The sequence below is a fragment of the Talpa europaea genome (assembly GCF_964194135.1).
Source record: "Talpa europaea genome assembly, chromosome: 10".
NCBI classification, from domain to species: domain Eukaryota; kingdom Metazoa; phylum Chordata; class Mammalia; order Eulipotyphla; family Talpidae; genus Talpa; species Talpa europaea.
In genome coordinates this window covers 63174201-63198872 of record NC_140077.1, presented here as the reverse complement: position 1 = coordinate 63198872, position 24672 = coordinate 63174201, and the positions used below count along the sequence as shown (strand labels likewise).

Here is a 24672-nt window from a genome sequence, read left to right as displayed (position 1 = left end):
GGGTTTCCTCCAGGGAACTTCAAGGATTTAAGCTTCCTACTGCACACTGGGTACCAGAGTTGTGTGGCGTGGATACAGTGTGATCCCTTCCCCTAGGCCAATTCCTTGGCCTAATGTCTCATATAGTTTCATGCCAGCCTCAACTAGGCTATGTTGGAGCGCTCATTTTAGCTCCAAGTGCAGATTATAGCAGAGAGTTGATTTCTTTGCTTTTAGTACAGAGCCTTACTCTGAGATGCTTGTTCCTGTGTTAATACCCTGATGCTTAACCTCTGGTTAGTGAAAGCCCTCAGTTACTTTCTTGGTTTTGGCTCTAGGGTGGGAGTAAGGCAAGTGTTCAGAATTTCACAGCTTCAGGCTGCAAATAATGGCTTCTTTTACGAGGAGACACAGGTGATCCATCCTAGCGTTCCCTACCAGTTCTGGTTCCAGCTGTTCTATATTGAGAGATCATCACTGCACCCCTACCCCAATAACATACCCTCTATCCCTGGTGCCAACTCTGTGCTTCCCCTTATACAGTGTAGTCCCAAGTCTCCAAAGTCCTTGATATGGGTATGCGACTCTGAGTTAACAACTGTAAGCCTATGGCATAATGAGTCATAATGCCCCAGAATTGCTGTAAATACAATTCAGTTACATTTTACCCACCTCTTTCTGCCAGACTGTTGTTCCTGATAGATGCTGTGGTCATCCATTTATCTTTCAGGGGTTATTGACTTTGCTCTACTGCAATTTAATTGTGAATATGTGGTATAAGTAATCCCAGCAGCTTCACTCTGTGACCATCTTTAGTATGTGATTTTTAAAAGGCACATGCATGGATTCTAAAATGAATTAATAAAAGGAAGGAAATCAGGTGTAGAAAACTTAGTAACTTATCTAAGATTCCACACCCTCATACTCCATGGCAGCAACTACTAGTTTCACTGTAAAATAGTAAAAATGCTTTACAAAGAATCAGATGTCAGTTCTATTTTTGGATGCTATCAAGGATATTGGATATCGTGTAATGCCTTTGTTTTCCAAGTGAGATTATAGACTCTCAGAGGTGAGGGGACCTCCTCCAGTCAGGAAGCCCTTCAGGAACAGGCCTCTCAATCCAAGGGAGAATATTCAGAGTAGGTCACAGAAGGGATCTCTCTACTCTTTGATAAAAAGTGGAGCTTGAATCCTTCCTGACGAAAAGGGCATTTAAGAACCTCCCACTTTAGATCTCTTTTGTGTGTTCCTGTTCCTGTACTGTCTAGTAATAGAGAATGGGGCCAGTACACCCTCATGTCAGCTTTTCTCTTTATCTAAACTATGCAGCAAACTTACAAATTCTGTCTTAATTTCTACTCATAAGAAAATGTCTCTGATCGCCATAGTGCATCCAAATTGATTCTTCCCCACCCCCGCCTTTATTGAGGTAACATTGGTTTCTAACCCTGAGCAAGAGCTAAGGAAATAGGTTCATAACTCATCAGATGTATGTTGCCACCCTACTCCCACCATCCAGGCACTCACAGTCCCTTACCACAGACCATTGTCCCACTTGACTCCTATATCTTATGAACATTATTATTTAAAACACAATATAGCAACCAAAGAATGGTGTGAGACATTTTACAACTATGTCAATTTATAAGTCCATTCTGCTAACTGGTGTCAGTTCCAGGAATACAGGAATTGGGGTGGTTGTTTTCTTGCAGTAGACACCCAGCTGTTTTGATGGGGCTAACTGAACTGGGAAAAAAAAAACAACCCTATGATATCAGATGTGAATTTTTTAAAGGGACCAGCAGAGATGACTACAGGATTACAGAACACTGGAACTGATGGAATTTGTGACTATCCTTCCAATTTACTGAGACAAAGTATGATCCTTCCTTTGTCTTATCTTGGCATTAATGGCACCTTCATTCATGTGATTCATTGCAATTCATCTTTGTTTTGGAAGGCAGCTGTGCTCACCCTATACCACCAACGCTCAACTTTCTTTTGTCCTCCAACTCAGCTAGGCTAGAATTTCCATCAGAACATAGACCATGTCTGTCTTGACTCACCTTTATATCACCAAGCCTGGCACGTAGTAGGTATTCAAGAAATATTCGATGGAGGAATGGATGAATGAATGTATCAATTGTTTCATAGATGAGGAAGCAGAGTCCCAAAGGGATTGGGCTTCTTAGTGACAAAACTGGGGTAAAAACTCATGTCTCCTGCTTTCCAGGCCAGTCAACAGTCTTCCTATTTCCCTTCGTGTTCTCTCAGTATTGGAGTTAGAAAGTCCTAGAGTCTAGCCCAATCTTTCATTTTACAAATGGGAAACTGAGGTCCAGAGAAAGGGAAGGACTCAGTCAAGTTCACAGAATAAAACTAGTAGCGTCAGGCCTAGAACCCTGGTCTCCTGACTCACAAGCTAGTGCTCTTTTCTTTGTTAAGATGTAGAAAAAACAAAGCCGATTAGGCTTATTGCCAAGCCCCTGCAAGAGGTCACATAGCCAAGCAGCTCTCAGAGTTCCTCGTCTATTCTTAGCCTGAACTTTTAGTGACTCTGGTCTTCAGCACCCTTTTCCCTCCTTTTTCCTTTGCAGTTTGCTCTTTGTGTATATGTGGTGTGTGTTTTAAATAAATGGTGCTACGTGTAGGAAGTGGGCTCCACCACAGTCATGCTACAGAGGCCCTGAAAAGAGTAAACGTGAGAAAAGGGCCCTGAGAAAACAATTGGCTTCCCTCCTCTGAAGTGACCCCAGTGCCCCAGAGCCGCCCTCTCTGTTCACTGTCACAACTGCCGGCACAAGAGTATGTCACTCACACAATGAGAAGGAAATTGCCAGAAAGAATTTACAAGGAGGACTGGCTATTGTATCGGCTGCTGATGCTTCACTTTGTTGAAGGCCAAAAATGAGCTCTTCTCAAGCTGTGGTTCCTCCTCAGACTTCACTTCGCCACCTGGAAGTCGTTCACCAATACGAAGTCAAAGTCCCTTGTGGATGCAAAATTTTAACCTCTCTAGGGCCTCTCTGGTGGTGCAGTGGGTTGAGCGCCATGCTGTGAAGCTGTCCGCAGCCTCTGCAGTGTGGGTTCGATTCCCAGCCCGCCAGGGAGAAACCCACATGGCATGGCAGACCTCTCCTGCCTCACCTGCTGCTCCCCTCAGCAGTGTATTTTGGTCTGTCTGCTTGTTCTGCTCCCTGCTCTCTCTGGTGAAGTCTCACCCTCCTGAGCCTCTGACCTGTACCCCAGTTCTTGTATAAATAAATAAATCTTTGGGAAAAAAATACTATGTTAATTCTTTAAAAAAAAAAATCTAAGCTCTAAAACCCTCTTTCTCAACTTTGCCAAATGCTTGCTCTGCAAAGGATAGAAAAATTGAGCAAATACTAACCTTGGGTTGCTTGGAAAGACCAGAATCATAGAGGACAGACAGTAACCAATATTGCAGAGGGACAAAATGACCAATGGGAGAACAGGTCAGCTTCAAGTTCAAAGGAAGCAGAGGTTGCCCTGGGCTAGGCTAGGTCAAAGAAAATTCAGGGGAGCAGCTTGAATTGGTATCTTTTGTGGTATAACAAATTAATCCACTCTGTTTATTGGCTTCTTTCACTGTCTAACAGATTACTTAAAACTTTAGTGGCTTAAAACAACAAACATTTATGGTCTTACAGTTTCTGTGGGTCAAGAATCCAGGTATAGCTTAGCTAGGTGCCTCGGGCTCAGGTCTCTCTCAGCGAGCTCCCGGCTTAAAGACTCAAGAGGGGCCTTAGGGGAATCCAATTCAAGCTCAGTGAAATAACCAGCCCGGAAGCACACAGGTAAGTAGCAAGGCAGGACTTGAACCAAATGCTTTGTGTTCCTTTTACTGTATCTCACTCCACGTCAAACTTTACCAGTGAGCTCAGAATAGCATTTTGTTACTCTGAAGTTCTCTCTAAATATTCAAAGGTGTGGCTGCTTCTGTCACCATCTATTCTGTCCTGACCTTCCAGTGTTGGGACTTGTGTCTCAGGCTCTATTCCTGCTTACCTGTGGTGATCACAAGCACATCTTTTCCCCCTTTCTCTAGGCTTTTCTTTCTTCATCTGTGATGAATTTCATTGACTGGGGTCATTTTACAATTTTTATCAGTCTAATAAAGTGATTTTCTTTATCTTCCATTTCATTCATTCAACAAACATTTATTGAACACCTACTATGTGGCAGGCACCGTGCCAGGTAATGGGTACAGGACAGTGAACAAGACAGATGCAGGACCTGACCTCAGAGAATTTGCTTTCTTTTTTAAAAAAAAAAAAATATTTTTTGGAGCCTCCCCGGTGGTACAGTGGTTGAGCGCTGGGTTACGAAGCTGCCCGCAGCTTCTGCAGTGCTGCTTTGATCCCCGGCTGCTCCCCGGCCACTGGAGGAGGGTCCCACATGGCGCGCAGACCTCTCCTGCCACCCGCTGCTCCCCTCAGCAGTGTACTTTGGTCCTTCTGCCTGCTCTGTTCCCTGCTCTGGCTCTGGTGAATTCTCTCACCCTCCCGTGCTTCTGACTGTACCCAGTGCTTGTATAAATAAATAAATAAATCTTTTAAAAAATTATTTATTTTTATACAAGAACGGGGTACAGGCCAGATGCACGAGAGGATGAGAGCATTCACTGGAGAAAGAGTGGGGAACAGAACAGGCAGACTGATGAAACACACTGCTGAGGGGAGCAGCGGGTGAGTCAGGAGAGGTCTGCTGCACCATGTGGGTAGCTCCCTGACCAGGGATTGAACGCATGCTGCAGTGGCTGCGGATACCTTCAAAGGTTGTGTCTAACCCCTTGCACCACCAGGGAGGCCCTCCTTCTTTTCCTGCTGCCAGTGACAGAGTTTATTGCTAGCAGATCAAATTTCACACATTTATGTTTCACACACAACACTTATACCCTTGCTCTTCTCCAAAATTAGGACCTGTAGCTGCTGACTGTAGTCCTAGGCTGTGCCCAGGGGTATTCTGTAGACAGTTTTTCACAAAACCTTCACCACTCCTGGGTCTGGTTTCTCAAGGTGTGACACTGAGATTAAGCTAAGTAACTTCCTGAGGTGGGAGTAAGCATAGGTGTGGGCTTGGCCTCCATGATACTTCCTAGGTGGAAGCGCCTTCATATGTGTGTTTTGCATGACTCAGCAGCAGCAACTCTTAGCCTGGCACTCGGCCCCAGCAGGTTAGCAACTTGTATGTGAACACCTATTGGTACTTGCAGACACTCGATAAAGTAATCCCAGCACCTCTTCACACACATTTGAAAATATATATATATATTTAAGATTTTTATTTATTTATACAAGAACTGGGGTACAGGTCAGAGGCATGGGAGGATGAGAGAATTCGTCAGAGAGAGCAGAGAGCAGAACAGGCAGATTTATTTTTAAGTGAAAAAATATTTTAAATTTTATCAAAGTTATACAGGCACACAGTTGTAAAAGTTAACTAGTTCTTCAAGGCTTATAAAGACAAAGAACAGGCCTCAGACTCCCTCCACCCACTCCACCCCTGTTTCCCTTCCCTAGAGGGACCATTTTCAACTTGTTTAACTAATTCTTTTACCTATCTATAAATAACATACTTGTATTGCTACTTCCTGGTTTTTCAGTGGAGGCAGTATCTATTGACATCCCACTGTGGGAGATGAGGATCCAGCTCCCTGTCCTGCACTCACCCCCTCTTCACATGTTCATGCTTCCCGTGCGCCCTGCTCGCAATATAGTTCTAGTGTGATATTTTACTAGATCAATAATTAGTTGCACTTGTTATTATAACAATGTACATGGCACTCACAGCTAAGCCATGTAGTCAGCTATGTTTGGGTTTCCTTCTCCACATACCTTTTTGTTTTGCTTGTCTTGTTTTTTCATATAATTAGGCTTTTATAATCTTATGGCTAATTAACCCTAAACTTTGTCAGTTATCCAGATCTCCTCTCAATGTGTTCTTGAAAAGTCTCCTGGATCCTTCTCTCCTGAAACTGCCCCTTACCATTGCTGGGGGGAACTACTATGCCTCTTTCCTGGGTTGGAGCACATGTTTCTGGATTCTGTGAACTTCTCAATTCTTGTTTTTCCCCCTTTATGATAACTTATATTAGCTAATATATTTCTGAGAGTGCATGAGAGGGAAACTTTTTGAAAACTTGCATGATTGAAAATGTCCAATATTTGATTAAGTGTAGAATTTGAGATAAGAAGTGGTCTTGACTTAGAACCTTTGATAGGGTGGCTCTATTGTCTTCTCCAGAACTGAGGTTGACGCCAAAGCCTTCTATGTATGTGAACTTGTAGAATTTCTTCGTCTCCAGGGTTAAGACTTTCACAATGACATACCTATTGTGTTGGCCACTTGGTGTTCCTTTCAATCTGAAAACTCATGTCCTTTGATTCTGAAGTAGTTTTTTTTTTTTTTTTTTTACTTATTTTATCTCCTTTATTGTGCTCCTAAAACTACTGTTATTCAACTGTTGGGATAAATTTCTCATCTGCTCTTTCTTAATTTCTATTTCTGACTTGATATTCTACTTTCTGGGAAATTTACTCAATCTGTTTTCTAATCCTTCCATTAAGTTTTTAGTTTCTGATATTACATTTTTTCCAAGCACTCCCATTGTTGCTGTACCCTTGGGGAAAATAATCCCTTTCAGTGGAGTTTAAGATGCAGTGAAATTAGATGCGCATATTTAATTCACTGTTTCTATCCAGCATCTCTATATGTAGTAATTATTGAATAATTCCTACCTTATATTTGTATCAAAGCCTTTAAGCTTTCACAAGCATTTCCTATCAGTGAACATATGTGACCCTCTCGGTCTACACGTTGATATCTAGGTAGAGCGTTGGATCTTCTAGTTCATACATTTCAACGTAGAGGGAGAAAACCTGATTCTCTGAGAGGTGAGCTTACCTCTCGGAAAACTCATTTCTGCCAGGACTTATCAGGGTGTGTGAGATGGGCCTTCGACCAGCTCACTCTATTCAGGTAGTGTTTTTGGTTTCTTTTTAACTCTTTTCCAATAAGGTGTTATTGAGTTACAACTGATGTAGAATAAACTACACATATTTAAAGTGTCTTATTTGATAAATTTTAACATATATACACTCCTGAAACTATTATCCTAATCAAGATATTGCTCACCCTCCCCAAAGTTCCCGCATACCCCTCTATCAGGCCTCCTTTCTGCCTCCCTCCAGCCCTGCCCAGGCAACCACTGATCCATTTTCCAGCATGACAGATTAGTAGTACATCTAGCATTTGCTAGATATAAATGGAATCACAGAGTGTGATCTATATTTTGTCTGGCTGTTTTACCCTTTGTTTTCCTGGGAGCTTCGGAGGTCATTCTTGACTATCTGTGTGGAAAGCCTTCACTAGCTCTGCCTCCCTCTGCATGCTTTCTCTTCCTGTTTACCCGCTTCCAGCCCCAGGGTTGCATTGTTTTAGTTTTCTCCTCTCCATCTGAGCCTGCTCTCAGTAAAGGACCTGTTTCTTCTGCTCAAACTGAGGAGACTAAAAACGATGTTATATGGGTGGTTTGTGTGATTGGACAGAAGACAAAACCCACACTTGGCTTGTTCCAAAGAAATAAGGCTCGAATGGATGAGTTTCCAAGCATGAGCTGATCAGTTGGGAGAGATTTTTGAACAAGGGCTTCCCTTTCTTTTCCCGAAGATCTGAAAGTACACCCTGCGGAGCGGAGTCCTCGTGTGAGCCGAGTCTGCCTACAGACAGGCAGAATGAATTGAAATCCCCTCTGGCCCCATTCAGAATTTGACTTCCTGAAATGTCAGCCACTTAGGAGCTAAGAAAAGAACCTATGTCTTGCTGGCCTTCCTTCCTTTTGGTCTATTTGGCAAAGAAAACAATCCTATGTAGATAAAAGGTCAGTTAAGAGGGCAAGGCCTCCCATGTGTTTGTCCTTACCCCGCCGGTCCCGGTGAGAGGAGGTGGTGGGGAGCAGCCAGGCCGACTTCCAAGCTGGCCGTGGCCTAAGGGTCGCAGGAAAGCCCGGTAGACCAGCCTGGCTCCAAAGATGGCTCGTCTTTTTCTTCTTATTCATTTTCACACTTAATCTTTAATTTTGCATTAGTTAACTCACATTTAATTCTTAATAGAACTAGGAAGCAGGAAAATGGGAAATATTTATCTATTTGTAAAATGGGCAAAGAGAAATAATATAATCTGCTCAACTTCAAAGCCTTTCTCAGCGCGAGCCCTGTCTCTGGCGACCTCAGGCCACCTGTCTTTTCAGGCCAGGAGACAGGGCAGTGTAAAACCTCTGGGCTGCAGCCGAGGAGTCAGGGCAGGGGGGGAGGTCCAGGGCATACTCCCAGCTGCTGTTCCTCCCTTCCCTGCCCTACATGTTTGAAGATACACAGAGCCTTTGAGGGGCAGGCTAAGGCAGGGGTTCCCAAAATCCTGTGGGAAGGGGCCTATCAGACATTTTCCTTGTGAGCAGAAGGACTGACTCAGCGCAAAGCTCTTGATAAGCAGGAAGACACACAGGCTGTCCCTTTGGCTCAGATCTGTGTTTGTTGAATACCGTCTCTGCCAAGATGGGCCAGGTACAGTTCCCAACCTTGCAGGGGTCCTTGTAGGTAGTAGGGGGAAACAGAACAGTGGTTGGTAGAGGGGGAGGAGATTGTACAGAACCCCTCCCTTGGTAATCCAAGAAAGATGCCATGATATCTACACCAGAAGGGGCACAGGGCAGAGATTTTGAAGACCAACTTGGCTAGCTTTAATCCTTAGTCAGGGCTGGCAGCCTCTGTCCAAGAGCCCAGCAACATTTTTATGGGCATGTCAAATAGATGGCTCACCTGCAGGGAAGTCTCAAGGAGCAAGGATGAGGGTGTCATAGTCTTTAAGGGTCACCTTGGTAGAGGGACATTTTTGAGGCCAGGATAAGTCCATAGTCTCCAAGAATGTTCCTAATACACAAATAGATTCAAGGCCCCTACATGGAATCTTTGTTACAGTGTCAGAGTCACCGGTCCCTAAGGGTCTGTCATCAACATCCCTACAGAAAGGGGTCTCGGTTTTCTTTCCCTACCCCCCCTCCCCTATATTTCTCAGCAAACTGCTTCCTGCACCAGCACCCTTGTTATGCTTGTACTATTTGTGTCTGCTTCTAACAGCTGGCCTTAGCCTGGCCGCCCCTAGCTCTGAGGATTATCCAATTATTCCATTAGCCCAGCATGTCCTTCCTTCCTCCAGAGCTAATAGCTCCCCTTTTTCTCTCTGTCTCCCTCTCCCTCAAAGTGTTGGTCCATAGTCTCCCTTGCTTCTTCCCTAGCCAGAGCTAGGGCTGGGTCAGTCCCCAGTCATGTTTCATCATTTTGCAGGGGAGGAAACTTGCCCATTATGCACAAAGCCACATGACCAGATTGTGGCAGCAGAGACTAAAAACCAGGTCTCTCTGACTTCACAACGACACTCTTACCACACCAAGTGCTCACTGCTCTTAGCTCTGAGTGGAGAGGATACCCTTCCCACTCCACTTCCTGGGAAGCTCTGGCTGACATATTTAGAATTTAGGATCCAAGTAGAGAGATATTCACACTGGTGAAAACCAACATGTTATTCTGAGGTAAGTCAGATCTTAGCAGAAGCAGAGATGTCACCAGCAGCAGGTCACACACTTGCGGTGTAGAACAGACGCGGCCTGCTTCAGGACTCTGAGAAGGGAGAAGAGGTTTGCAGAAGTCTCTCAGGGAAGAGATGGCTCTGCAGGCGCCTGCTGGAGCCTGGGAAGTGTTTCAAGTTGGGGAGATTGAGAGGAGTAGCATTCCAGGCAAAGAGGCCTCCTCAAGAGGGAAAGGCAGGGAAGGGGTTCAGAGGGAGGTAGCCTTCAGTTTGGCTTAGCCAGGGCAGTGGGGAGGTCAGGTGGGTGGATGGGGCAAGGCCAGAGTTTAGAGCTGTGGGCTTGAACACCATACAAGGTGAGGCTGGACCTGACTGAGAGGTATTTAGGATTTGCTAAGAGTTTTGGAGCAAGGAAGGGACATGACTAGAGGAGTGCCTCGGGCACGTCAGTCTGTGTGGGCTCAATCGATTAGGATAAAGAGAAAAATACAGAGGCAGAGCTGGAGCTTTTCCGGGTGGTTGAGAGATAATGAGGCCTCAGCTAACACTAAGACCTTGGGATAGTTACTGGCACCTAGCGTGGAGGAAGCAGATTTAATACCTTTGGCAATAATTAGCATAATGCAAGGGTTGAATTTGAGAAGATAAGAAGCTCCTAGTAATGGGACTAAGGAAGTTGGAAGTGGGAGTTACGGGGGAGAAAAGGAAGCAGCCCCTTTTGTGCTTCTCCTCTGACACTCATGGGGTGAGAGAACTTTATAATATTGGCGCTGCATGAAACCGTCTCTACCTTGTCCCAGCCCCTCCTGCCTCCCGCCTCCCACCAGACGGCTGTGTACTTTAGCTGGGGTGACACTGCTGTCGTGCAGGTGGCACTGGTGGAAAGGACTTCAGGCCTGGGCTATCTTCTGTTCCAGGATCCTGAAATGGCCAAGAAAGATGAGTCATCCTTATCTGGCCTTTTGCCCTAGTGGCTCAGGGTAAGCTCCTCAAGGCCCTACAAGTCCTCTTCTAGGCCAATGAGTGCCCCTCTCCTCTAAGCCTCAGTGCTCCTGGAGGGCACTGAATTACTGCTGCCTGATGGCCTCAAACATAAACTTATTCCACCAGAGCTTCCACTTATCAAGGCCCTGATAGGTGTTCCTATCAAGTCAAGCTTGAAGAGCACATGTAAATCAGTCCCTATACTGATTCACTTACCTGTCATTTCCAGCCTCACTTCCTTGGCTATTTTATTTTATTTTTTATAAAGGTTTATTTATTTATTTATATAAGCACTGGGTACAGTCAGAAGTGCGGGAGGGTGAGAGAATTCACCAGAACCAGAGCGGGGAGCAGAGCAGGCAGAAGGACCGAAGTACACTGCTGAGGGTTGCAGCGGGCGGCAGGAGAGGTCTGCGCGCCATGTGGGACCCTCCTGTGGTGGCCGGGGAGCAGCCGGGGATCGAACCGGCGCTGCAGAGGCCGCGGGCAGCTTCGCAACCCAGCGCTCAACCGCTGCGCCACCGGGGAGGCCCTCCTCAGCTATTTTAAATCTCCTATCTCCAGACCCTCCCTATCTTGATGACCTTCTGCTGACCACTTGTTAATTCTGCTGGGTGGCAGCATTTTCACGTGGCATTTCAGTTCACTGACGATGTGTTATGGTCCTGAAACCCAGGTGTGAATCTCCTGCTTTTGCCAAGACCCCAGGAGCACCTTCAGCCTGGGGCCTCTGCAACTATGGTGTGATGCGCCGATCATTTCCACACATTTAGGGAGCACTAAACTCAGCAACTGAAGTCTCCGTATTGTTTGAGATGAACTGATGATGGGAGCTGCTCTTTCTCTGCCCACCTGCCCCTACACATTTGCTCTTTCAAACTCAGAGCAGGGCTTTACACTCCTCTTTGCTCAGTTTTATCTGTTCAGCCCCTCAGGTCATGTGAGTCCTGATGGTCAGCCCAGATAGTCTCTATGTCCCTTCTTTGTTCACGTCTCTGATAAACCGCAACTGCTCTGGATTTGAAACTTTCATAAACATGAGACAGGACGGGATTGAAGACAGGAAATGATCCTCAGACCGTGCCGCTTGCCTCTGCCAGTTCTTACAACCATCTCCTGGCCCCCAGACACCAGAGGCTTCTAGGTTCCTGGATAAATTCACAATCTCCACATTCCTTTATCTGACAATGACTGGGCTGTGTCAGTGAGCAGGACGTAGACCCGAGTAAGCAGCCCTTTCCCCCTTCTGTCTCTCTTCCCTTAGTCCTCTTTCCTGCTCTCCGGAACATCGAGCTCTGACTGCTTGTCCTTCTTTTGTACCAATAATTGCTTTGGTATTGCAATAATAATAATCCTGGGCATTTATGTTACAAAATTTTCCAAAGTACTTTCACACTCATTATCCTGTCTCATCTAAAAGTGTGCGCGGCAGCTGAGAGAGTGCCTGGCCCACTGTGAGAGAAGGAGGCCTGAGTGCGAGCGTGCTGTTGGCTTCCCTTATTTAGAGATGAGTGAAGCAAGTGGTAGTTAGAAGGAGCAAGCAATGGGATTCTTTAGCATATCTGAGTTAGCAAATCTGGCCTGGACTCTTGTCCCCGCAACAGCTCAGCCAACGATGGAACAGTTGTGACTGGGCTGTGCCCCTGAATCTTCCTCAGTGAACACTAGAGACTTTTTAAAAGTCCTATCTAACTTTAAAGATTCCCAAAATCTCTGAATCTAAACCAGGCTCTATCCCCCTCTCTCCCCTTTCCATTCTAACTAGAAAATGTGGGTGGATTGAGAAAGAACAGAAAAGAAAGATCAAAACTCTGACAACCTTCTGACAACATTTTAACTTGAAAATTGCCTGCAAACGGATGGCATAATTCTGTGTGGGCAGATGTAAATCAGGTGCACATTTACTCAGCTCCTCATTCTCATCCCTTAACCTTGAAGAGAAGGGCCCTGGAGTTGGCCAATGACTAGCCTTTGAAAGGCTTAGTGGGCTTCAGGCCCCCAGGCTCGCCAGTAGGATGAGACCTAGTCCTCCTCTGCACACCCAGAGCTTCTGTCCTGCTCACGGCCTCACCTCCTGCTGCCCCAAAGGGCCTGACTTTCTTCAGTTGGTTGTTGGCTCCCTGTGCATCCTTCCTTCCAGCTCAGCACTCACCAGCAGGCACTAATAAGGTGCTGGAGGGAAGAAGAGAAAGCCAGGAGATGGGGCTCAAGTTCTAGCCTGCTCAGTTCTAATGGAGCCCTCTCTGACAGTGTAGCTGGTCGCTAGGTGCCAGAGCAGAAGGCTGATTCTGCAAAATCACACACACACACACACACACACACACACGCTTCCCTGGACAAAGAAGGGTGGGTGGTACCATATAAGCATTTCCTGGGCAGGAAAAAAATCCCTCCCTCAGAGCACAATGGGTCAGTAACAGCTGTTACTTAGCCAGCTTCATGCTGATGCCACCAGCTGGGCCTCTGCCCTCAAAGCCTGACCAGTGGGAGGGCAGGTGACTTGTCCGGGAAGGTCTGCTGAGCTGCTCTTTTTCTGCTGGTGAAAAGAGTAGAGCCAGAGCATCTAGAAAGATGCCTCTGGTGGCACATCAGGTTCTGTGTTCTGTCTGTCCCTCTCCTCTGAGGCTGAGTCCTCTCACATCCTCTGTCCCCTCCAGGGCTCTGCACCCAGGGGCTGTCCCACCAGTGACAGTCACTGCTGATGATGAGTGACTGCTGCAGTGAGGGGTGCTTCAGGACAGAGGAGGGGTAGGTGTGGGGAAGAGACAGGGGTGGTCATCTGACACTGGAACGGAGAGCGGTCTGCTTGTTCAGAGTGGGTAAGGAACTGGGAGAGAGACTTGCCTCACAGAACTGGAGTCTGGGATCTCTCCCGACAAGATCAGCAGAAGGGCGTTCGTTGCTCAGCGTGCACAGGCAGCACTTGGGCCCAGTCGGGGAACTCAAGTGGGGAGTGTCCACTACGGCAAGAGCTCACGCAAGCAGCAGCTCTGGGGCACTGAGTGGCAAGACAGTATAGGAAAGGCATTCCTGGCAGAGTGTCTTCCTGACATGCCTTTTCTTGGGCACAGAAACGGAGCCAGGCTGCACAGAACCATTCTTACACTGAGAAGTTGGCTCCCAAGAGCCCCCTGGGTACCTCTTTCCCTGCCACTGTTGAAAAAGCTTGTGTGACAACTCTGGGACACAGAGCCCCAGCCCAGGAGAGTCAGGTGGCATCGACACCTTATCCCTCTTTCTCCCCAGGATATCCCTTAGTCCTGCCCGCCATGATTTGTCTCCAGAGTTTGTCTAGTGCCCTGGTCAGCACACATGGAATTGAAGCTCTTCCCAGCTCCCCAAACAGGTTCCAGGAGCCCAGAACATTCTTGTGTAAGATGTCCCAGAGCAAAGGCTCGTCATACAGATGGGGAGAGTTGCAAAGGCAGGGGTGGTTAACGGAGCGGGGAGCATGGAACAGAGCTGATTTACAGAGGGCCTGTCTCACATGGCGTCCTGCGATGAGCCAGAACCCAGCCTGAGCCGGGCTCACAGGTCTCCCAGGGGGCCTGCCCTGGAGAGGAGCTAGGGTAACCACCAGGACATGTTCAGTAAGGCGGTCTTTGTGTTTGGGACAGGCCTGAATGAAGCAGGCCATCTACCCATAGCCCTTTGGGAAGAACAAGGAGTGGGCTGAGGGAGGGGCCCTTGGAAAGAGCTGCAGGGCTTGGAGCAGTCCAGGTGGTACCCCCAGTAGCCTGGCCCCTGGGCCCACAAGCACATGCATCCTGCAGGGCTAGGCTAGACTTCAAGTCTCCTTATGCCCCCACTGTGGGCATCTACCCCATTGAGGGGGGCTTTGTACGTTTCAAGCATACACTCGCGTGTTCTGTTGTCATGGAGTGACCCATGCATCTGTGTCTGCACAGGCACTGCCTCGCTGTGGGAGAGCGATGGGGTGGGTGTGGAGATGGGATGCCCTGAGGGACTGAGGGGGCCTAGTCATGTTGGCCTGGGCTCCAGGGCTGGGCCAGGGTGGGCTCTGGGATAACAGGCAGGTGGGGCATAGCTGTACCTAGAAGCCTTTCCTGAGTCCCTGTCCCTTGCAACCCCTAAACCTATACCTATATAGCCCAGCACCCAAAATTCTGTTCCAAGAGACCTCAGAAAAGGCTGAAGAGATGATATTTCTTCCTTTCCTACCTTTGTTTTTCTCTGTCTGGCCTCTCCTCACTAGTTGGCTGTGAGGACAGACAAACAGCATGTTCTTGCCTCGGGAGGTATAGCCTAGCCACCGCTCTGCCCTCAGCCACAGCCAGCACGGACCAACCCGTGGAAGAGGGAGGAGGAAGCTGGGGTGGACAGGGGTGGGCTGTGGGTTTACTCTGTGGTTCTTAGCCCGGCTTTCCACAAGCACTTCCAGGGAATCACTGCGGCCTGGCCAGGGGCTCAGGTTTCAGATTATCCTAGTGTTACTTCTGTTCCTTTGATTGCTGTCACAGTAAACAGAGCTAAAACAAATCGTGTTGGTTTGGGGACACTTATCTATGCATCTGTATAGTAAAAGAATAAAAGTACACAATAAGAGTAAACGAAATCCAGGAAAGGGGTCATTTCCAGATGCAGGAAGCAGGGCAAGAATGTGGGGCGGCTTCAGATGCTTCCACTGTGATCACAGTGTTTCATTTATTGAGTAGAGTGGTGGGGACACAGCATTATTTTATACTTTTTAGTGTGGTTGAAACAGTTTATGAGTGAGTGGAGGGAAAAGAACATATGAATTTTGCAGCCACACAGATCTGGGTCATAAGCACATTTCTGCCACTTGCTAGCTGTGTGATCCGGGACAGGACTTCGCCTCTCTGTGTAAGTCTGATGTTTGGTCATGTACAAAATGGGGCTCCCAGGGCTCCATGAGGATCACCTGCCAAGTTCTAACACTCCCTCCCAGTCCCTTCCGAAGTGTCTTTGAGAACACATTGGCCTGAAGGACGGGGCAGGTTGTTAAAATCCCCCTGGGCTCAAACCACCCCCACAGAAGGATGACACCACCTCCTTAAGGAGACCCCAGCCACGGGCGTCAGAGCAAGAGACACAGTTCCTTATAGGTTCCTTTATTGGAGGGTGAGGAAGGTGACTCCAGGGGAAGGCAACTGAGCCCCCATCCAGAGCTCTTTCCAGATGGCTTCTCAGCAGAGGGCAGTAGAGCAGGGCAGTGGGAGGTGGGGGCACAGCTCTGGAAGGGTAATGAGGGAAAAGCCTGGTTCCCACACTGTGGGGATGCCTCAGGCTAGAGGGGGAGCCCCCACCCCCTAGTAGACAGAGTGTCTGTCTTCATATATACACGCACACTCATATAGTTGCACACACCTATTTATGTGTGCCAGGCCTGGCAATGGAAGAAGAAAAGGAACTCAGACACCATTCTAATTGGACGGGCTTAAAACACAATGTGGCTCATTTTTATTGTATCTCAGAAAAAAACAACATTCCCTACAGAAGGCAAGGCAGTTTTACAGGGCCTCTGCCTGGGCAGCCCAGAGCCGCCCACGCACACCTCATGGTCAGTCAGTTCCGACCACCTCCTCTGAGCCCACGCTCCAGAGTCGCTCCGTTACAGCTCCCGCTCCTCACGCCCTCGCTGCCCTGAGAGTTGGCTCTGGGACCGACAGCGGGAGTGCGTGGCCGCTCATGGCAGTGGGAGAGGGCTGCTTAGGCCTCCCTGGGCCGACTCCTGGTGCCAGGTAGCAGCAAGACAACAGACCAGGAGGCCAGGGAGATAATAAAACAAAATACATTTTCTCCTGAAAAAAATATAGTCAAACTCCACCTCTGGGTACAGCTGTGCCCAAACTCCAGGAAGGTCAGTGGAGGGTGGTGTCTGTATGTGTATACGGGGGCTTGCTGGAGCCCCTCTTCAGTCTCAGGAACAGGCCAGCCTGCTCTGCCACAGCCTTCTCTGTGGCGACAAGGTGGTACTTCTAGGTGCTTCTGGAGTGGGGGACTGGGCCCTGCTCAGCCTGCTGGTGCTCTGGCTCTGGCTTGGTGCAGGGCTTCTCAGCATGAAACGTCCACTTTCTCAGACTCCAAACCCTTTTTGCTGGACCTCATGCTGCTCCAGCTGCGGTTTCCGCCTCTCAGTCCAAAGCAGGAACCGGCCACCAGAAGGGTCTCCTGGCAGACTCACTCTTTTAATGACTGGTTCCACCAACCAGAAGAAGAAAGATTTCCTTCCCTCAGGAAGGGACTAACTCAGTAGATCAAGACACTCCTGCTCCAGCCAGGGAGCCCTCAAGGCCAGGGGGCTCTGGACACTCGCCCTTGAGCTCATGGCTAAGGAGTTCCACATCCGGGAGGTTCATGTCCCCATGAGACTCACCAGCGCTCCCGCCACCCACCAGCCCCGGGGCATAGCCATTGGGCCTCCGCCCAGGGTGGGGGGCATTGCCATTGGCCCACACCCCGGGAGGGTGGCCGTTGAGACGGAGGCTGATCTGCTCTCCATCACTGCCGTGAGCAGCCAAGGCCCGGGCACTGGTGCCCCCGGCCTTGAAGAGCTCCTGCCGTCTCAGAATGTGGCTGCGGATGATCTTGCGGAAGGTCTGGCGGAACTCTCGGATGCGGTAGGCATAGATGAAGGGGTTCACAACGGAGTTGGTGTGGGAGAGGATGATGGCCAGATACATGAGCCAGGTCGGGGCGTGCTTGCACCTTGGGCAGAAGAAGGTGAAACAGTTGATGATGTGCAGGGGTAGCCAGCAGAGGGCAAAGAGCCCCACAATGATGGCCAGTGATTTGGCAGCATGGACCTCCTTTTGTAGTGTAGATCGAGTCCGCTCCCCTGGCAGAGGCTGGCTCTCCATTTGCTTCAGCTGTCGCCGGGCTGCCAGGAAGATCCGCAAGTATATGCCCAGCATGAGCAGCAGGGGCACCAGGACACAAGCAAAGAAGTTGTAGTACACCATGTAGTTCATGGGGACCACATACTCAAAGAGGCAGGCCACCCGGCCCTCTGGGCAGGTCTTCGAGCCATTTTTGTCCTCCTTCAGCGGACTGCAGTTGTTCCAGCCCAGCATGGGAGTCAGGCCGATGGCAAATGACAGCACCCAGCAGACTCCAATGATGCCCTTGGCCCTCGTGCCAGTCACCAAGCCATTGTACCTGTGGACAAGAGACCAGCGTCAGGTGGGGCCCAGAGTCAAGAAACCCAGAGCTGTGCCCTGGTCTGCCCTTCACTGGCTGAGTGGGCTGTCTGGACCAGTCACTTCCTGCCTCCTAGCCACATTATCTCCTGTGTTGAGCAGAGGTCCGAGCTCCGTGTTTTCTCACAGGAGGTGAAAAAGGGAACCCGCTGGCTGCACAGATGGTCAGGTGGTTATTGATTAGCATTTTGCAGAGTCCTGGCACTTAGTTTGGTTTGAGAGGATTAATAAGTGATTGGGGGGAGGGAGAGAAGTCAGAGCCTTCATGCTGATCTTGGTTGATGCTAGAAGACATTTCCCTTTAGAGCGGGAACAGGGTAGGAGGGTGGGCTCGCTAGCGGGGGCAGAGCCTGCCAGATCAAACCTGTTGGGGATTCACAGGTCTTCCACTCTGCTCCTCTTTCCCCATTTGACTTAGGACTTAGGGGCCCCAGAAGCTCCCAAGGAGAGGTGGCACAGGAGGGAAAAGAGGGGGTGGAGATACCAGGTCACCTCCAAGTCCATCCATAACCCTCTGGTGAGAAATGAGATGGCCATCTTAGCATGCACGAGGAAAGGACTGCGTGAGCTACTGACTGCAGGGAGGAAAAGTAAGCCGCCTGCAGTCACGCAGTCATCTAGTCAGGCTTCGTCCCCGGCTCTGGGAGTGGCCTGATCTGACAGTCAGGGAGTTGACCTTAGTCCTGTTAGAAAGGAAGCAGAGCTTTTCTTAAAAGAACAGCAATCAAAAAACATCTCCTGATTGAACAAGGAGACCTCTGTGATCTCTGAGGGGTCACCTTCTGTTTTTGAATCGGGCAAAACCAAAGTGCCTTCCCCTCTACCTGTTAAAGCCTACCTGCCCTTCAAGTCCAGCCTAGATATCTTCTCAGAGAACTTTCCTATTTAAGCGTGGCTAACTCTACCCCAGCTGAGCCCCATGGCTAGGAGCCCCCTGGGGACAGGGCTTTCCTGCCTCCATCTCTGTATGGCCACCAGTGGGACAAAGCACAAAGTAGGTGCTTTAGTTAGTGCCAGAATTAAGCATCTATAGAAACAATCTAGTGCATGGATGGCAAACTCAGGGGCCCTAGATGAGAAATGTGCCACGCAGGCTGGTGGGGCATATAGCAGCTGATGCCACTCAGCCCCTGTCACCGTGGGAAAAGTGTGCCCAGTGTTGCCAGCTCTCGGGAGGGACTGGGGAGCTGATTTTCTGGGTAAACTCTTCCGTGGTTTAAATGTTGCCAATGAATTTAAATTAAGGATAAAACAACCTAGTGGCCTCTGACCTCCTACTAGCTTAATCCCCTCATTATAAAGACGGGGAAACTGAGCTCCTCGGAGAGGAATGAACTTGCTGTGGACATTGAGGAGCTGAGAAGGAGAGAAGAGGATGGATGAAGAAGGATGGATGAAGAAGAGGATGGCAACTTGGATCAGGATAAGTTTGTCTGTTCTGACGTTAAGCCGTAATCAGGCAGGGCCATCTCAGCCACTCCGTGCCCCACTCAGCAGGGAGCTGGGTGCCTGTGGAAGGACCATGGCAGGAAGAAGGTCATGGATTTGCCCATTTCTACCAAGCCACAGAAAGCCTGCACTGCCATTACTTATTCTAGAACCTCAAACATGGAATCACAGACTTTCATTTGTTCCATTTTTAAGTTACATAGCACTTGCTCTGTGCCAAGCATTGTTTTTAGTATTTTTCAAATAGTCATTTATATAATCTCACTGAACTGGAGGCTGTTTTAATTTTGATAGTTTTCTTGAGAAAAGCACATCCCTCTCTGAGCTCCAGCCCTGCTGCATTCCTTGTTAGCCGCGTTCTGTCACTCTGCCCATCTGAGCCTCAGTTTCCTCATTTACAATGACACTGAGCATCTGGCACTGTGGGCACTGCTCCGTGAGGGCAGCATGTAGGCTACTGGGTGGGATTTATAGGGGGGCAAGTTGTGGTTCATCTAAGTACAAGCTTTTTAGCTGAGCTATCTGCAGGAGAAATGGGCTGCCTCAAGCAACAGTGAGCTTCCTGCCATGTGAGGAAATCAAGCAAACGCAAGCAGTTATAGGGATGACGTGGAGGATCCTGAGACCAGTTGCTCTGGGGCCTTTGAAATTGTTCTCCAGCAGCAGACCTTCATGCACACATTCCCCGGTGATTTTAGAGGTGAAACTATCAGGGAGGAGAGGGGTTCAATATATATTTACTGAGTAAATGAGCTGATGGGGACACCAGGGTGTGGCCCAAAGGCTTCTGGGGACATGGCATGAAAATCCCTGGTTCATGGAGATTAATATTGTTATTTAAGAAGAAGCCCCTTATACAGGTTGAGAGCCTTGGTTCCAGCCCCTGTGGGGCTGGAAGATCATCAGGGCCCAAATGGAACCACAGCCAGAACAGCCTGGCCCCTGGGCTGTGTCTAACAGTCATCTCTTGGTCTCCTGGGCTTCAGATGTACCCCATCCAGCACCAGACTCTACTGCTGCAGGGAATTGGGTGTTAGAGCAGTTGCCCACTGCATCGGAGGTACCTCTGCCACTCTGCATGAGCCAGCTCATAGAATGCCCCTTCTTGGAGTTCCCCCTGTTGTCCAAGAATCCCCCCAACTCCCATGATTTTAGGAAGGGCTGCCTGTGCATTTGCCTTATACTGAGAGGGAGGAGCTTTCTTAAACGGCTCAAAGGAGACAGTTATCCAAGACTTGAGGAGCTACTGGCCCACAGAGGAAATCCAAACTCCTTCCTGGGTCCAGGCAGGCTTGAGTCAGCTGCACCCCTCACCGCCATCCTCTTCTCTCCCTGTCACCTCTTCACGGCCTACCATGCACATGCTCATTCCTTTCTTGAGGCCTTTGTCCAGGCTTGACCCTCTTCTCATACACCCCCCATTCTGCCTGACCCACCAGTGTCACTTCCTCCAGGGAGCCGTCTGTCCTGACCCTGGCCTCCTCAGAAGCCAGAGCACTCAGGGTTCGTCCATGCAGGGTGATTCACCATGAATGATTCTGGCCTCAGCGCCCGCTGCTGCCCGGTATGCAGCCCGTTTCTCCAGGAGAGAGAGCATTAATGTGAGAGACAGGAGACAATGGATGCAAAAGTCCTCTGGGGAAAGCCCCATTTTCTGGGGACATGGACAGCTCCCATCTCTGCTTCTGGCCATTGACATCCTGCCTAGGCTCTGTCCTAGAACACACAGCTTTTTTTCTGAAATGGAATTCTTTAAAAATGAAAAAAAGGGCCTCCCTGGTGGCGCAAGGGGTTGAGACACAACCTATGAAGCTATCTGCAGCCTCTGCAGCACTGAGTTCAATCCCCGGCCAGGGAGATACCCAAACGGTGTAGCAGACCTCTCCTGTCTTGCCCATTGCTCCCCTCAGCAGTGTATTTCAGTCAATCTGCCTCATCTGCTCCTCACTCTCTCTCTGGTGAATCCTCTCACCACCCCACACCTCTGGCCTGTACCCCAGTTCTTGAATGCATAAATAAATAAATATTTAAAAAAAATAAAAATGAAAAAAAGAACTCAATCCTGAGAGGTACAGGTCTGGGGCCAGCCATCCAGGGTATCAGTCAGAGGGTGGAGTTCAGAGTAGCCACACAAACCTACCGAGGAGAGTGAGAACCGGAACACAGAAAAGGCTGATTCCAGCTGTGGAGGGGCCAAAGGAAGAAGGTAGGAACAGGCAGCTTCGGCCAGGGCGTGGCTCCGAGCTGCCAGGAGCTTTGGGTTTCCATTTACCTCCATCAACTTCCCCTCTATGCCCAGCTTGTTCTCAGGAGCTCCCACGCAGGCATCTTTATATGCCTTACCCTCCCTGGCTCTTGCCAGCCCAGGGGCTTTTGCAGAACAGGAATGTGGAGGGACCCAAAGGAACTGGAGGAACTCGAAGGGCCCTGTAGCCTATCTATGTCAGGAGACACTTTTCTTTCTCTGGCCCTGGCCTCCCCATATAATATGAGGGTCATAACTTCTGTCCTGGCCACAGTGCCAGGTTGTGAGGATCAAAGGAAGTGCTGTGTTAACATCCTGGGCAACTGCAAAGCTCTTTGTCCGGGGCAGGGTCATCACCGTCAACCCCATCAGCTCCCAGAGCAAGAGATCCAGCCCAAGTCTTCCAAAGCCTTAGGCAGTGGAGCTCGAGTGATCATGGTCTGGATGGAACTAGGTCTCATTTCAGAAGATCCTGGAAGTCAGGGATACGCATGGGGGTGTGAGGGTGGGTCCATGACTTGACTCCATGCGGGGACCCTGGCCCTGAATCTCCAGCTGCTCAAGAAAAAGTGGAATTTCCACCTGCCCGACCCCACCCTACCAACCCCCCTCAGGGGCAGTCCCTCTCATCTACTCTCATCTTAATACCTTTATGAGTTCAGAGGGTCAGAGGCACATTCCCTTTCATAGATGAAGCAATGTCTCCAGAGACGGGCAGCTGGCTTTCTGTGGTTACACAGCACATCCCATCCTACTTTAGGGAGTCATTTTTGACTCTCAGAAAACAGAGAGGGAAGATAAGAAAGGCAAGTTTCTTTTGATTGGGACGAGCAGCCCTGTTCTTTCCCTAGATGCATTTACCTTTGAGTGGAGGAAAAAAGTGAAAGTAAAGTCTCTGCTTCCCCCTGGATAGTCCCATCAGAGCTGGTGGAGCCCAAGTGTGCTCAGCCTAAAGTAGTAGCCTCCGACCTGGGCACCCAGGTCCCCCTGGAAATCCCCAGACGGATTCCCTCCTAGACCTCTGTGTTCTGAACTGGACAAGCTTGGACTTCGGGGCCTCCTCTGTTCAGTTAGGCTCATCCTCTGTTGGGGCTGGCCTGAGTCCCCTTCTCTTGTGATAGGTGTCTGAGGCTCTCCCAACATGCAGAGTACCGTACGGGCCACACAGGGCCGGGACTCCTTTGTGATGAGGGGCCTGCTTCCCCCTAAGAGGGCAGGTGACGGGAGTAGCCATCTGTTGCAGGCTCTGGGAGACTGGGGTTCCTGGTGATTCAGCTCCCCAAAGGCTGAAGTCGCAGTGGGTGGCAGGCCACATTTCTTCCTAGGCACAGGTCCAGCTCTGCTACCAACTCTTTGTGTGGCCCTGAGGACTGACTCCTCTCTCTGAGCCTCATTTTTCCATTCAGACTATGAGAGGAAATGACCGCTCAGGGCCCCTTTTGGGTTTGACACTCTAAATTTCCATTTGCTCATTGAGCCTGCTTCTCCTCCAGGGTGGGGTGCCCTCAGCCTTCAGTGGGGCTGCTGGGGCCCATTACATAGGTGGGTGTCCTACCTATTTGAGAGAATTCCCGCAGGGATGGGTTACCCTGACCCTCTGAGGGTCAGGCCCGCAGCTACCCAGGCTGTCGACCCCGGGGTGGGAAAATAAGTGTGGCAGAAAGTTCCCAGGGCTCCCCAACAGAAGGGACACACACCCTAGCCTCATAGCCTTATTGACGGCCTGGGAATGTGCAGAGGCCATGCTGAGTAAGCTCCGCCTGGGGAAAGTCTTCATTTACACAACACATGGCTGAAGTCACTTTCACAGAAGAGTCACCATTAAAAACCCCTCCACTAGTCCCCTCCTCCAGCCCCACGCAGTGTACAGGCGCTAAAACCATGAGTACTTAGTGACCTGAGGAGCGTATCATTTGCATATAGGTCCCAGTGACTCACTGTGGCATTTAACCAAGTCACTTCCCCTCTTTGGGTCATCTTCCTAATGTGCAAGCTGCGAGGAGGGGCCGAGGGAAGCAGGCAGGCAGGCTTTTAGCTCTGAGGTCTGTGGTTTCCCGTGGTGCCTTGCCCAGCCCCAGCATCATGCTGTGTGGAGAAGAGCTGACTTACCCACCCAGTCCTGGGCTACCTATGTCTGTCAATAATCTCGACCACATGAACCTGGGGGGCCCCCGGGGAGGAGCGGGGTGCTTCACGCTCAAAGGGATTAGCTAGATGGGCACGGTTGCTAGATCTATGCCAAGCCCTGAGTAGCCCCCAGACTAAGTCCATGGCCGTGTCCCGGCTCAACATGCCAACACCACAGACCAAACTCTGACCCTGGGTTCACCTGACCCCAGGTTCATCCTGACGCTGGGCACGGACCAGACCCTGGCACAGGCAGCCTTTCATAGACACGATCATCAGCAGAAGGCGCGCCAGGACAGAGGCTGCGGGGCCGCCCGCCCCAGCTCCCGGCTCACCTGAGTGGGATGCGGATGGCAATATAGCGGTCAATGGCGATGGCCAGGAGGCTGAAGATGGAGCTCTGCGTGAGGACCAGGACAAAGCAGGCGATGAAAAGACAGCCGTGGCAGGCGGCGCAGAACCCTGTGCTGATGGTGATGGCGAAGGGGATGGCAAGGACCCCCACAGCGATGTCGGCCGCTGCCAGTGACACCACGAAGTAGTTGGTGACGTTCTGCAGGTTGCTGTTGAGCCACACGGCCCAGCACACTAGCACATTGCCCAGCACGGCCAGCACGGCGATGGCCAGCTCCACTGAGATGTACACCAAGGAGCCCATAGTAAGCATGGCTGCAGTTGGGCAGGGTCAGCAAGGACGCCGGCTGGGCCAGCTCACGGTCCATAGCTGCAGCGCAGCTGGTCCTGCCCAGGCTCCTGAGCCTCTTCCTCACAGGAGCCAAGAGGGTCCGTGTGTGTGTGGGGAGACGGTGTGGCTCCCCAAGCGCTTTGTCACAGCCAACTCTGAGTGTCCAGAAACCAGGCCCTCTCAGGGGGTCCCAGTGGCGGCATCTTGACTGAGGTCCACTTGCGTTCCTGAGACTCCTGCCAAGGGAGAAACCTCATGAGGAGCTGGACCACTGGCATGGGGGTACAGCTGCAGGTTCCCAGGAGCTGTGCTCAGTTCCGGAATCACCCATGCCCTTCTTGGGGGCTCCACCCCTGTGCAAGCCAGGCCTGGGCCTGAGGAGAGTCCACCACGCCTTGCCCCTCCCATCCCAA

At 49.9% G+C, this 24672-nt stretch overlaps 1 protein-coding gene across 1 annotated transcript; it reads right to left on the bottom strand.

Moving 5' to 3' along the window:
• Positions 1 to 16630: 16630 nt before the first annotated feature.
• ADORA2A (adenosine A2a receptor) lies at positions 16631 to 24241 on the bottom strand (the record flags this gene model as incomplete). The annotated part of the gene is made up of 2 exons (XM_084245808.1): positions 16631 to 17712; positions 23910 to 24241. 2 exons carry the CDS (start codon positions 24239 to 24241, stop codon positions 16812 to 16814), a joined length of 1233 nt encoding a protein of 410 aa, XP_084101934.1. The 3' UTR covers positions 16631 to 16811.
• Positions 24242 to 24672: the final 431 nt, after the last annotated feature.